Source organism: Vicugna pacos, chromosome 36 (assembly GCF_048564905.1).
Source record: "Vicugna pacos chromosome 36, VicPac4, whole genome shotgun sequence".
In the NCBI taxonomy this organism is placed as follows: domain Eukaryota; kingdom Metazoa; phylum Chordata; class Mammalia; order Artiodactyla; family Camelidae; genus Vicugna; species Vicugna pacos.
In genome coordinates, this window is record NC_133022.1 from 4,295,666 (window position 1) to 4,308,682 (window position 13,017).

The window sequence follows — 13,017 nt, forward strand, 5'->3', positions numbered from 1 at the left end:
GGATCCTGTCTTCGGGCGCGGTTAGGGCCAGTGGTCGCTGGGGCCTGGCCTGGGGAGCGGTTTGTGTCAGTGGTCGCGTGGCCTAGTCTGGGGAGGGGTTTGTGCCAGTGGTCGCGGTGGCCTGTTCTATGGAGCGGTTTGGGCCAGTGGTCACGGGGGCCTGATTTGGGCCAGTGGTCGCGGGACCTAGTCTGGGGAGCGGTTTGGGCCAGTGGTCGCCGGGGCCTGGTCTGGGGAGCGGTTTGGGCCATTGGTCGTTGGGGCCTGGTTTGGGCCTTGGTCACGGGGACCTGGTGTGGGAAGCAGTTTGGGGTACTGGTCGCAGGGGCTGGGTTTGTGGAGCGGTTTGGGCCAGTGGTCGCGGGGGCATGGCCTGGGGAGCGGTTTGGGCCAGCGGTCCCAGGGAACTGGCCTGGGGCACGGTTTGGGCCAGTGGTCATGGGGGCCTGGCCTGGGGTCCCGTTTGGGTCCGTGGCTATGAGATCCTGGCTTCGTGCGCGGTTATGGCCAGTGGTCGCCGGGGCCTGTCCTGGGGCGCGGTTTGGGCCAGTAGTCGCGGGGGCCTGGCCTGGGGCGAGGTTTGGGCCAGTGGTCGCAGGGGCCTGGCCTGGGGAGCGGTTTGGACCAGTGGTCGCAGGGGTCTGGCCTGGGGCACGGTTTCGGCCAGTAGTCGCGGGGGCCTGGCCTGGGGCGAGGTTTGGGCCAGTGGTCACAGGGGCCTTGTTTGTGGAGCGGTTTTGGCCAGTGGTCGCGGGGGCTTGCCTGGGGAGCGGTTTGGGCCATTGGTCGCGGGGGCCTGGCCTGGGGAGCGGTTTGGGCCAGTGGTCGTGGGGGCCTGGTCTGGGGAGCGGTTTGGGCCAGTGGTCGCGGGGGCTTGGCCTGGGGCGCGGTTTGGGCCAGTGGTCGCCGGGGCCTGTCCTGGGGCGCTGTTTGGGCCAGTGGTCGCGGGGACCTGGTTTGGGCCAGTGGTCGCAGGGGCCTGGCCTGGGGAGCGGTTTGGGTCAGTGTTCGCGGGGTCTAGTCTGGGGAGCGGTTTGGGCCAGTGGTCGCGGGGGCCTGGTCTGGGGAGCGGTTTGGGCTAGTGGTCGCAGGGGCCGGGTTTGTGGAGCGGTTTTGGCCAGTGATCGCTTGGTCCTGGCCTCGGGCGCTGTTTGGGTCAGTGGTCGCGGGGGCCTGGCCTGGGGCGCCGTTTTGGTCAGTGGCTCCGGGATACTGGCTTCGGGTGCGGTTTGGGCCTGTGGTCGCGGGGACCTGGCCTGGGGAGCGGTTTGGGCCAGTGGTCGCGGGCCCTGGCCTGGGGCGCAGTTTTGGTCAGTGGCTCCGGGATCCTGGCTTTGGGCGCGGTTTTGGCCTGTGGTCGCGGGGGCCTGGCCTGGGGAGCGGTTTGGGCCATTGTTCGCGGTGGCCTGGCCTGCGGCGCGGTTGTGGCAAGTGGTCGCGGGGGCCTGGACTGGGGAGCAGTTTGTGTCAGTGGTCGCGGGGGCCTGGCCTCGGGAGCGGTTTGGGTCACTGGTCGCGGGGGCCTGGTCTGGGGAGCGGTTTGGGTCAGTGGTCGCGAGGGCCTGGTCTGTGGAGCGGTTTGGGCCAGTGGTCGCGGGGGCCTGGTCTGGGGAGCGGTTTGGGCCAGTGGTCGCGGGGGCCTGTTCTGGGGAACGGTTTGGGTCAGTGGTGGCGGGGGCCTCGTCTGGGGAGCAGTTTGGGCTAGTGGTCGCGGCGGCCTGTACTGGGGCGCCGATTGGGTCAGTGACTACAGGATCCTGGCTTCGGGCGCGGTTTGGGCCAGTGGTCGCGGGGGCCTGGCCTGGGGAGCGGTTTGGGTCAGTGGTCGTGTGGCCTAGTCTGGGGAGGGGTTTGTGCCAGTGGTCGCGGTGGCCTAGTCTGTGGATCGGTTTGGGCCAGTTTTCACGGGGGCCTGGTTTGGGCCAGTGGTCACGGGGGCCTGGTTTGGGGAGCGGTTTGGGCCAGTGGTCGTGGGGCCTAGTCTGGGGAGCGGTTTGGGCCAGTGGTCGCGGGGGCCTTGCCTTGGGAGCAGTTTGAGCCAGTGGTCGCGGGGGCCTGGCCTGGGGAGCGGTTTTGGCCAGTGGTCGCGGGGGCCTGGCCTGTGGAGCGGTTTGGGCCAGTGGTCCCGGGTGCCTGGCCAGGGGAGCGGTTTGGGCGAGTGTTCGCGGGGGCCTGGTTTGGGGAGCGGTTTGGGCCAGTGGTCGCGGTGGCCTGGCCTGGAGCGTGATTTCGGCCATGGTCGTAGGGGCCTGTCTTGGGGACCGTTTTGAGTCAGTGGTCGCGGGGGCCTGGTCTGGGGAGCGGTTAGGGCCAGTGGTCGCGGGGGCCTGGCCTGGGGAAAGTTTGGTCCAGTGGTCGCGGGGGCCAGGTCTGGGGAGCGGTTTGGGCCAGTGGTCGCGGGGGCCTGGTCTGGGGAGCGGTTTGTGCCAGTGGTCGTTGGGGCCTGGTCTGGGGAGCGGTCTGGGCCAGTGGTCGCGGGGGCTTGGCTTGGGGCGTGGTTTGGGCCAGTGGTCGCAGGGGCCTGGCCTGGGGAGCGGTTTGGGCCAGTGGTCGTGAGGACCTGGTCTGTGGAGCGATTTGGGCCAGTGGTAGCGGGGGCCTGGTTTGGGCCAGTGGTCACGGGGGCCTGGTCTGGGGAGCGGTTTGGGCCAGTGGTCTCGTTGGCCTGTCCTGGTGCGCGGTTTGGGCCAGTGGTTGCTGGGGCCTGGTCTGGGGCGCGGTTTGGACCAGTGGTCACGGGGATCTGGCCTTGGGCGTGGTTTGGGCCAGTTGTCGCGGGGGCCTGGCCTGGGGCGAGGTTTGGGACAGTGGGCACAGGGACCTTGTTTGTGGAGTGGTTTGGGCTAGTGCTCGCGGTGGCCCGGCCTGGAGCGCGATTTGGGCCAGTGGTCGCGGGGGCCTGTCCTGGGGACCGTTTTGTGTCAGTGGTCGAGGGGGCCTTGTCTGGGGAGCGGTTTGGGTCATTGGTCGCAGGGGCTTGGTCTGGGGAGCAGTTTGGTCCAGTGGTCGCGTGGGCCTGGCCTGGGGAGCGGTTTTTGCCAGTGGTCGCGGGCCCTGGCCTGGGGCGCAGTTTTGGTCAGTGGCTCCGGGATCCTGGCTTCGGGCGTGGTTTTGGCCTGTGGTCGCGGGGGCCTGGCCTGGGAAGCGGTTTGGGCCAGTGGTCGCGGTGGCCTGGCCTGGGGAGCGGTTTGTGCCAGTGGTCTCGTGGGCCTGGCCTGGAGAGCGGTTTGGGCCAGTGGTCGCGGTGGCCTGGCCTGCGGCGCGGTTGTGGCAAGTGGTCGCGGGGGCCTGGACTGGGGAGCAGTTTGGGCCAGTGGTCGCGGTGGCCTGGCCTGGGTCGCGGTATGGGCCTGTGGTCACAGGGGCCTGGCCTCGGGATCGGTTTGGGTCACTGGTCGCGGGGGCCTGGTCTGGGGAGCGGTTTGGGTCAGTGGTCGCGGGGGCCTGGTCTGGGGAGCGGTTTGGGCCAGTGGTCGCGCGGGCCTGGTCTGGGGAGCGGTTTGGGCCAGTGGTCGCGGGGGCCTGTTCTGGGGAGCGGTTTGGGTCAGTGGTCGCGGGGGCCTCGTCTGGGTAGCGGTTTGGGCTAGTGGTCGCGGCGGCCTGTACTGGGGCGACGATTGGGTCAGTGACTACAGGATCCTGGCTTCGGGCGCGGTTTGGGCCAGTGGTCGCGGGGGCCTGGCCTGGGGAGCGGTTTGGGTCAGTGGTCGTGTGGCCTAGTCTGGGGAGGGGTTTGTGCCAGTGGTCGCGGTGGCCTGGTCTATGGAGCGATTTGGGCCAGTTTTCACGGGGGCCTGGTTTGGGCCAGTGGTCACGGGGGCCTGGTTTGGGGAGCGGTTTGGGCCAGTGGTCGTGGGGCCTAACTGGGGAGCGGTTTGGGCCAGTGGTTGCGGGGGCCTTGCCTGGGGAGCGGTTTGAGCCAGTGGTCGCGGGGGCCTGGCCTGGGGAGTGGTTTTGGCCAGTGGTCGCGGGGGCCTGGCCTGGGGAGCGGTTTGGGCCAGTGGTCCCGGGTGCCTGGTCTGGGGAGCGGTTTGGGCCAGTGGTCGCGGTGGCCTGGCCCGGAACGCGATTTGGGCCAGTGGTCGCAGGGGCCTGTCTTGGGGACCGTTTTGAGTCAGTGGTCGCGGGGTCCTGGTCTGGGGAGCGGTTAGGACCAGTGGTCGTGGGGGCCTGGCCTGGGGAAAGTTTGGGCCAGTGGTCGCGGGGGCCAGGTCTGGGAAGCGGTTTAGGCCAGTGGTCACGGGGGCCTGGTCTGGGGAGCGGTTTGGGCCAGTGGTCGTTGGGGCCTGGTCTGGGGAGCGGTCTGGGCCTGTGGTCGCGGGGGCTTGGCCTGGGGCGTGGTTTGGGCCATTGGTCGCAGGGGCCTGGCCTGGGGAGGGGTTTGGGCCAGTGGTCGTGGGGGCCTGGTGTGGGAAGCTTTTTGGGCCAGTGGTAGCGGGGGCCTGGTTTGGGCCAGTGGTCGCGGGGGCCTGGTTTGGGGAGCGGTTTGTGCCAGTGGTCTCGTTGGCCTGTCCTGGTGCGCGGTTTGGGCCAGTGGTCGTGGGGGCCTGGCCTTGGGAGCGGTTTGGGCCAGTGGTCGCGGGGCATGGCCTGGGGAGCGGTTTGGGCCAGTGGTCCCAGGGAACTGGCCTGGGGCACGGTTTGGGCCAGTGGTCATGGGGGCCTGGCCTGGGGTCCCGTTTTGATCCGTGGCTATGAGATCCTGGCTTCGTGCGCGGTTTTCACCAGTGGTTGCATGGGCCTGGTTTGGGCCAGTGGTCACGGGGGCATGGTCTGTGGAGTGGTTTGAGCCAGTGGTCGCGGGGGCTTTGTCTGGGGAGCGGTTTGTGTCAGTGGTCGCGGGGGCCTTGTGTGGGGAGCGGTTTGGGCCAGTGGTCGCGGGGGCTTGGTCTGGGGAGCGGTTTGGGCCAGTGGTCGCGGGGGCTTGGTCTGGGGAGCGGTTTGGGCCAGTGGTCGTGGGGGCCTGGCCTTGGGAGCGGTTTGGGTCATTGGTCGCGGGGCATAGTCTGGGGAGCGGTTTGGGCCAGTGGTCGCGGGGGCCTGGTCTGGGGAGCGCTTTGGGCTAGTGGTCGCGGGGGCCTGGTTTGGGCCAGTGGTCGCGGGGGCCTGGTCTGGGGAGCGGGTTGGGTCACTGGTCGCGGGGGCCTGGTCTGGGGAGCGGTTTGGGCCAGTGGTCGCGGGGGCCTGGTCTGGGATCGGTTTGGGCCAGTGGTCGCGGGTGCCTGGTTTGGGCTAGTGGTCACGGGGGCCTGGTCTGGGGAGCGGTTTGGGCTAGTGATCGAAGGGGCCGGGTTTGTGGAGCGGTTTTGGCCAGTGGTCGCGTGGTCCTGGCCTCGGGCGCTGTTTTGGTTAGTGGCTCCGGGATACTGGCTCAGGGCGCGGTTTGGGCCTGTTGTCGCGGGGGCCTGGCCTGGGGAGCGGTTTGGGCCAGTGGTCGCGGGCCCTGGCCTGGGGCGCAGTTTTGGTCAGTGGCTCCGGGATCCTGGCTTCGGGCGCGGTTTTGGCCTGTGGTCGCGGGGGCCTGGCCTGGGGAGCGGTTTGGGCCAGTGGTCGCGGGGGCCTGGCCTGGGGAGTGGTTTGTGCCAGTGGTCTCGTGGGCCTGGCCTGGAGAGCGGTTTGTGCCAGTGGTCGCGGTGGCCTGGTCTGCGGCGCGGTTGTGGCAAGTGGTCGCGGGGGCCTGGACTGGGGAGCAGTTTGTGCCAGTGGTCGCGGTGGCCAGGCCTGGGGCGCGGTTTGGGCCAGTGGTCACAGGGGCCTGGCCTCAGGAGCGATTTGGGTCACTGGTCGCGGGGGCCTGGTCTGGGGAGCGGTTTGGGTCAGTGGTCGCGGGGGCCTGGTCTGGGGAGCGGTTTGGGCCAGTGGTCGCGGGGGCCTGGTCTGGGGAGCGGTTTGGGCCAGTGGTCGCGGGGGCCTGGTCTGGGGAGCGGTTTGGGCCAGTGGTCACTGGGGCCTGTTCTGGGGAGCGGTTTGGGTCAGTGGTCGCGAGGTCCTCGTCTGGGTAGCGGTTTGGGCTAGTGGTCGCGGCCGCTTGTACTGGGGCGCCGATTGGGTCAGTGAGTACAGGATCCTGGCTTCCTGCGCGGTTTGGGCCAGTGGTCGCGGGGGCCTGGCCTGGGGAGCGGTTTGGGTCAGTGGTCACGTGGCCTAGTCTGGGGAGGGGTTTGTGCCAGTGGTCGCGGTGGCCTGGTCTATGGAGCGGTTTGGGCCAGTTTTCACGGGGGCCTGGTTTGGGCCAGTGGTCACGGGGGCCTGGTTTTGGAGCGGTTTGGGCCAGTGTTTGTGGGGCCTAGTCTGGGGAGCGGTTTGGGCCAGTGGTCGCGGGGGCCTTGTCTGGGGAGCGGTTTGAGCCAGTGGTCACGGGGGCCTGGCCTGGGGAGCGGTTTTGGCCAGTGGTCGCGGGGGCCTGGCCTGGGGAGGGGTTTGGGCCAGTGGTCCCGGGTGCCTGATTTGGGGAGCGGTTTGGGCGAGTGGTCGCGGGGGCCTGGTTTGGGGAGCGGTTTGGGCCAGTGGTCGCAGTGGCCTGTACTGGGGCGCCTTTTCGGTCAGTGAGTACGGGATCCTGGCTTCGGGCGCGGTTTGGGCCAGTGGTCGCGGGCGCCTGGTTTGGGGAGCGGTTTGGGCCAGTTGTCACAAGGGCCTGGCCTGGGTAGCGGTTTGGGCCATTGGTTGCGGGGGCCTGGTTTTGGCCAGTGGTCGCGCGTTCCTGTCCTGGGGCGCCGTGTGGATCAGTGACTACGGGATCCTGGCTTCGGGCGGGGTTTGGGCCAGTGGTCGCGGGGGCCTGGCCTGGGGAGCGGTTTGGGCCAGTGGTCGCCGGGGCCTGTCCTGGGGCGCGGTTTGGGCCAGTGGTCGCGGTGGCCTAGTCTGGGGAGCGGTTTGTGCCAGTGGTCGCGGGGGCCTGGTCTGGCGAGCGGTTTGGGCCAGTGGTAACAGGGGCCTGGTTTGGGCCAGTGGTCGCAGGGGCCTGGCCTGGGGTGCGGTTTGGACCAGTGGTCGTTGGGGCCTGGTTTGGGCCAGTGTTCACGGGGGCCTGGTTTGCGCCAGTGGTCACAGGGGCCTGGTTTGGGGAGCGGTTTGGGCCAGTGGTCGCGGGGCCTAGTGTGGGGAGCGGTTTGGGCCAGTGGTCGCCGGGGCCTGGTCTGGGGAGCGGTTTGGGCCAGTGGTCGTTGGGGCCTGGTTTGGGCCTTGGTCACGGGGACCTGGTGTGGGAAGCACTTTGGGGTACTGGTCGCAGGGGCCGGGTTTGTGGAGCGGTTTTGGCCAGTGGTGGCGGGGGCATGGCCTGGGGAGCGGTTTGGGCCAGTCGTCCCAGGGAACTGGCCTGGGGCACGGTTTGGGCCAGTGGTCATGGGGGCCTGGCCTGGGGTCCCGTTTGGGTCCGTGGCTTCGAGATCCTGGCTTCGTGCGCAGTTTTGGCCAGTGGTCGCAGGGGCCTGGTTTGGGCCAGTGGTCACGGGGGCCTGGTCTGGGGAGCGGTTTGGGCCAGTGGTCGCGGGGGCTTTGTCTGGGGAGCGGTTTGGGTCAGTGGTCGTGGGGGCCTGGCCTTGGGAGCGGTTTGGGTCAGTGGTCGTGGGGGCCTGGTCTGGGGAGCGGTTTGGGCCAGTGGTCGCCGGGGCCTGGTCTGGGGAGCGGTTTGGGCCAGTGGTCGTTGGGGCCTGGTTTGGGCCTTGGTCACGGGGACCTGGTGTGGGAAGCATTTTGGGGTTCTGGTCGCAGGGGCCGGGTTTGTGGAGCGGTTTGGGCCAGTGGTCGCGGGGGCATGGCCTGGGGAGCGGTTTGGGCCAGTGGTCCCAGGGAACTGGCCTGGGGCACGGTTTGGGCCAGTGGTCATGGGGGCCTGGCCTGGGGTCCCATTTGGGTCCGTGGCTACGAGATCCTGGCTTCGTGCGCGGTTTTGGCCTGTGGTCGCAGGGGCCTGGTTTGGGCCAGTGGTCACGGGGGCCTGGTCTGGGGAGCGGTTTGGGCCAGTGGTCGCGGGGGCTTTGTCTGGGGAGCGGTTTGGGTCAGTGGTCGCGGGGGCCTCGTGTGGGGAGCGGTTTGGGCCAGTGGTCGCGGGGGCTTGGTCTGGGGAGCGGTTTGGGCCAGTGGTCGTGGGGTCCTGGTCTGGGGAGCGGTTTGGGCCAGTGTTCACGGGGGCCTGGTCTGGTTAGTGGTTTGGGCCAGCGGTCGCGGGGGCCTGGTCTGGGGAACGGTTTGGGCCAGTGGTCGCGTGGGCCTGGTCTGGGGATCGGTTTGGGCCAGTGGTCGCGGGGGCCTGGTTTGGGCTTGTGGTCACGGGGGCCTGGTCTGTGGAGCGGTTTTGGCCAGTGGTCGCGGGGGCCTGGCCTCGGGCGCTGTTTGGGTCAGTGGTCGCGTGGGCCTGGCCTGGGGCGCGGTTTGCGCCAGTGGTCGCGGGGGCCTGGCCTGGGGCGCCGTTTTGGTCAGTGGCTCCGGGATATTGGCTTCGGGCGTGGTTTGGGCCTGTGTTAGCGGTGGCCTGGCCTGGGGAGCGGTTTGTGCCAGTGGTCTCTGGGGCCTGGCCTGGAGAGCGGTTTGGGCCAGTGGTCGCGGTGGCCTGGCCTGCGGCGCGGTTGTGGCAAGTGGTCGCGGGGGCTTGGACTGGGGAGCAGTTTGGGCCAGTTTTCGCGGTGGCCTGGCCTGGGGCGCGGTTTGGGCCAGTGGTCACAGGGGCCTGGCCTCGGGAGCGGTTTGGGTCACTGGTCACGGGGGCCTGGTCTGTGGAGCGGTTTGGGCCAGTGGTCGCGGGTGCCTGGTGTGGGGAGCGGTTTGGGCCAGTGGTCGCGGGGGCCTGGTCTGGGGAGCGGTTTGGGTCAGTGGTCGCGGGGGCCTCGTCTGGGTATCGGTTTGGGCTAGTGGTCGCGGGGGCCTTGCCTGGGGCGCCGTTTGGGTCAGTGGCTATGGGATCCTGGCTTCAGGCGCGGTTTGGTCCAGTGGTCGCTGTTTGGGTTAGTGGTCGCGGGAAATGATGACTCTTCTTTTCTTTTAGAATCGGGCGGCCCGAGTCCGAGTGGGTAAGGGGGACAAGCCAGTGACCTACGAGGAGGCACACTCGCCTCACTACATCGTGCACCGCAAAGGCTGGCTGTCGCTGCACACAAGTGAGGGGGCGATGCCTGTCTCGGTGGTAGAGGTGGACGAGGACGTGCAGGGGGTCGGTGATGCGACCCCAGGCCCCACCGCAGGAGTTCTTAATTGTGATTGTCGCAAAAACAGGAAATGAACACGTGTCAGAAGTTTTATTTGACTCACTAATCAGTGGCAGAGACAGAAATCAGTTAGCGCCTTCAAAGGAGAAGTAAAAAGGCAGAGACGTGATACGGCTGGCAGTTATTTTTCATTCACGGTGCCTGAAGGCAATTATTTTGTATTGCTATTGGGTGTCTGTAATTTAAGGAGATGTAGACTAGCTCAGAGGCAGTGGAAAGTGTTATAACCCAGTAGAAATCGATGACCCGGAAAACTGAATATTGCAGTTTCCCCCCGAAGCACACGTTTCACTACAAGTTGCCCTCCATTATTCACAGATTCCATGTTTGTGAATTTGCACACTCTTGGTCTTTCACGTTCATTCTGAGACATGGGCGGAGCAGAACCCCTCATGCATCTTGCCATGCAAGCAAGGCTCTGCCTTTTAGCTTCAGCTTTCATGCTGTAAACAGATATCCATTTTGAAATGTATTAATGCTGTGTTTTCAAGTTTTGTGCTTTTTTTTTTTTTGGTGATTCCACTGCCTCAAAGTAGCATATAATACTGAAGTTCTGTCTAGTGTTCCTAAGCACAAGAAGGCTTCAATTTACCTTACAGGGAAAACATGATAAAAAAGCTTTCTTCAGGCATGAGTTAACAAAGGTGTTGGGAAAGAGTTCAGTGTTAACCAGCCACACGTAGATATCTTTAAACAGAAAAACAAAATAAAACCTTACATATTGATCTGTTGACAAAAATATTGTAACCAAAGGCTTGAGAAACCTAACCATGTATTTCCATCAGGAACAGTGTTTCATTATTTGCTAATTCATTATTCACGGTGATTTTATGGAACATAACTAGTGAGTTTATAGAATATAACTACTATGGATTAATGAGAATCAATAGTATTTTGTTTCCTATGAGAGTCTCAACTTGAATGTTTGAGATACATGTATCTAGAGAACGTACTTAAAATATGGATTTCTTTTCCACACCCATTTCAAGTTCTGGGTCTAAAGTCTGGGGGTGGGTGTAGAGACCCTTAACAGCTACAGGGTCCAGAACGAGAATCCAGTGGTTGAGGTCACGGCGCTGGCCAGTGAGAGAACTCACATCCTTAAACTCAGAAGTAGCTGGTGGCCTCATCTCTGGCCTGTGGGCTGGCGAGGGCTTCTATACGGTGGTGAAGAAGGAGCGGGAAGGGGGCTGGCAGAGGAATCACCTGAGTCTTGTGCCCTGGCGAATTTTTTTTTGTAAAACAAGGGTACTGATCATATGTACTTCACAGGATTTGTTTGGGGGTTATTGGCATAATGTACTTTGCCTTTAAAGTGTATTTCTTTTTATTCCCTTTATAGGACAAAAGAGAAGAGGCTGGGGTCGGGTGTGGAATCAAGTGCCCAGGGCCCTTGGATGTTACCGCTAGAGTTTTGACCAACGTGCCGTGGCGCCCTTCTCTTTTCAGGTAACCTGGATGGGGAGGAGCATGCCGCAGAGCGGACAGTGGAAGATGTCTTCCTCCGCAAATTTATGCTGGGCACCTTCCCAGGCTGCCTGGCTGACCAGCTTGTCCTCAAGCGCCGGGCTAACCAGCTGGAGATCTGTGCCCTGGTCCTGAGACAGCTGCCCGCACACAAGTTCTACTTCCTCGTGGGCTACAGCGAGACCCTGCTGTCCCACTTCTACAAGTGTCCTGTGCGTCTGCACCTGCAAACTGTGCCCTCCAAGGTTGTGTATAAGTACATCTAGGCCATCTGCCCCTTCTGCATCAAGCTCTAGCCTGCGAAGGACAGAAACCTGTGGGAAAGGGCTGAAGTAGAAATGGGGGAAGTAGGTCCCATCAGACTACTGAGGCTTTGTTTTCAAAGTTGCCCTCGAATAAATAGACTTTTTCCATGTTGTCCTGCCTTTCAGTCCATCTAGGGAACTAAAACAGGGCTTCCTTGAGGATGCTGTAGGCTTCCCAGGAAGGCGGCTAGTTACATAAGGTTTAGGTAATATTTAACAGTTCATTGAGTATTTTGTGCCAATTGTGTCAGGAACTTTACCTGAAGTTCTTCGTTGCCTCTTAAAAATGGAAAGATTCAAGCAGTGTTAATTTTCTAAAAATCGAAACAATACCGACATGGTGGGGAAGGTTATAGCTCAGCGGTGAGAGTACATGCTTAGCATGCACGAGGTCCTGAGTTCAGTCCCCAGTACCTCCATTGAAATAACTAAATAAATAAACCGAGTTACCTCCCCCTCAAAAAACAAGTAAAAACAATATGGACATGTATGACATTAACCATGAAGCTTACTTGTAATGCTTCCCCAGGAAGGACTACTGTAAACTGTTGTAGTTTATTTCCAGGTGTACTTTTCTCCCCAGAAATCCTGTACTGCATGCTCATTATTTATTAAGCTTTTAACTGCCCCTACACTGTGCCAGACACTCAGCTGGGAGCCCATCAAGGAACAGAACCTTCCATTCCAGGATCCTTGCCTTCACAGCACTTGTATCCGAGTGGAAGGGGGCAGACGGATGGGCAGCATCGAAGACTCCAGGCAGGTGAGGGAGGTAGGTAGGCCGGTAAACGAGGGAAGAACGTTTCAGGGACGTGCTATCTGCGGGAGCTGCACGTGGTACTGGGAAATGGGGCGGGGTTTGCTGACCTTCGACTCCACCCAGATGCCGATGACCCTCCCCTTGACAACGACGCTGATACCCTTAACTTGGTCCTGGACGCCAATGCCCACTCTGATCCTAACCCTTGATTCTCCCTGATTCTACCCACAACTCGACCTTTACCCTCAACCTCACTTACCTGAGGGTGTCCACCAGGGCCTTAGACTGACGGACTCACCCTGGCCCTGACCATGACCCTGTGCCCTTGACATGCAGAAAACCTCGCTTTGAAAACTTCATGCTAACACTGTCCCGACCCTTCCTGTGACCCCAACTCAACTCATCCTAACTGGTAACACTGATGCTTCCTTTGACCGTGATCCTCACCCAAACGTTCATCATAACCTTTTCCACGAACCAGAAAATCATTTAAATATGACCCTAATTCTGGCTCTCGCTCATCACTAAACCAGACTCTGAGGCTGACCTTGACCTTGAAACTCAGCCCTCACCCACACACTCCCTCACACAGATCCATCCTTGCTCTTGACCCTGCTCTAAGACTCAACAATCGCAAAGTTGTCGTTCAGGCCCTGAGACTCACACTGGTACCCTTGTGACAAAATTCAAGCTGACTGGACTTTGACCCTCACCCTGACCCTCTCTGACCTTCACTCTGACAAACCCTCACCCTCAATCTGATCCTGAACCTGCCTTTTCATCTGAACTTGACCCTTTGTTCCACGTTTTCATCCTAATACTGGCTAACCAGAAGTTCTGACCCTCACCATTACGCTGACTGTGACCTTGACAAACTCAGCTGGACTTGATTATGTCCCTGACCCTCAGAACCCAGATCCACCCACATACTGATCATGAAACTGACCTTGGCTCTGAACTTCATATAAATCCTCAACCTGACCCTGGCCCTTATCCTGTATCTGACTGTGACCCTCATGCTCACCCTTGCCTTGATACTGAACATGACAGCCTCACCCAGACCTTCCTTGACCCTGATCCTCTTTTTTTTTTACTTAAAATGTATTGGACAAATAAAGGTATGTAAATGTATGGTGTAAGGTATGTTAATGCATGAATCTATTGTAATATGATTGCCATTATAGTGATAATTAGCACCTCTGTCTCATTAGAAAATTATCCTTTCTTTTTAGTAGTTGGAAGAATTATTATCGTGTCTTGGTTTTTGATCATTGTAATA

General features: G+C 62.1%; 1 protein-coding gene across 1 annotated transcript in view; it reads left to right on the forward strand.

The window, feature by feature from the left end:
* The window catches only part of LOC140691655 (small ribosomal subunit protein uS3m-like), a 33,732-nt gene extending 22,642 nt beyond the window's left edge, over positions 1-11,090 (forward strand). Inside the window, exons 3-4 of the mRNA XM_072955520.1 lie at positions 8,987-9,098; positions 10,656-11,090. Coding sequence (XP_072811621.1) covers positions 8,987-9,098; positions 10,656-10,939 — 396 coding nt within the window. The 3' untranslated portion in view covers positions 10,940-11,090. The remainder of the gene's footprint in view (positions 1-8,986; positions 9,099-10,655) is intronic.
* Positions 11,091-13,017: the final 1,927 nt, after the last annotated feature.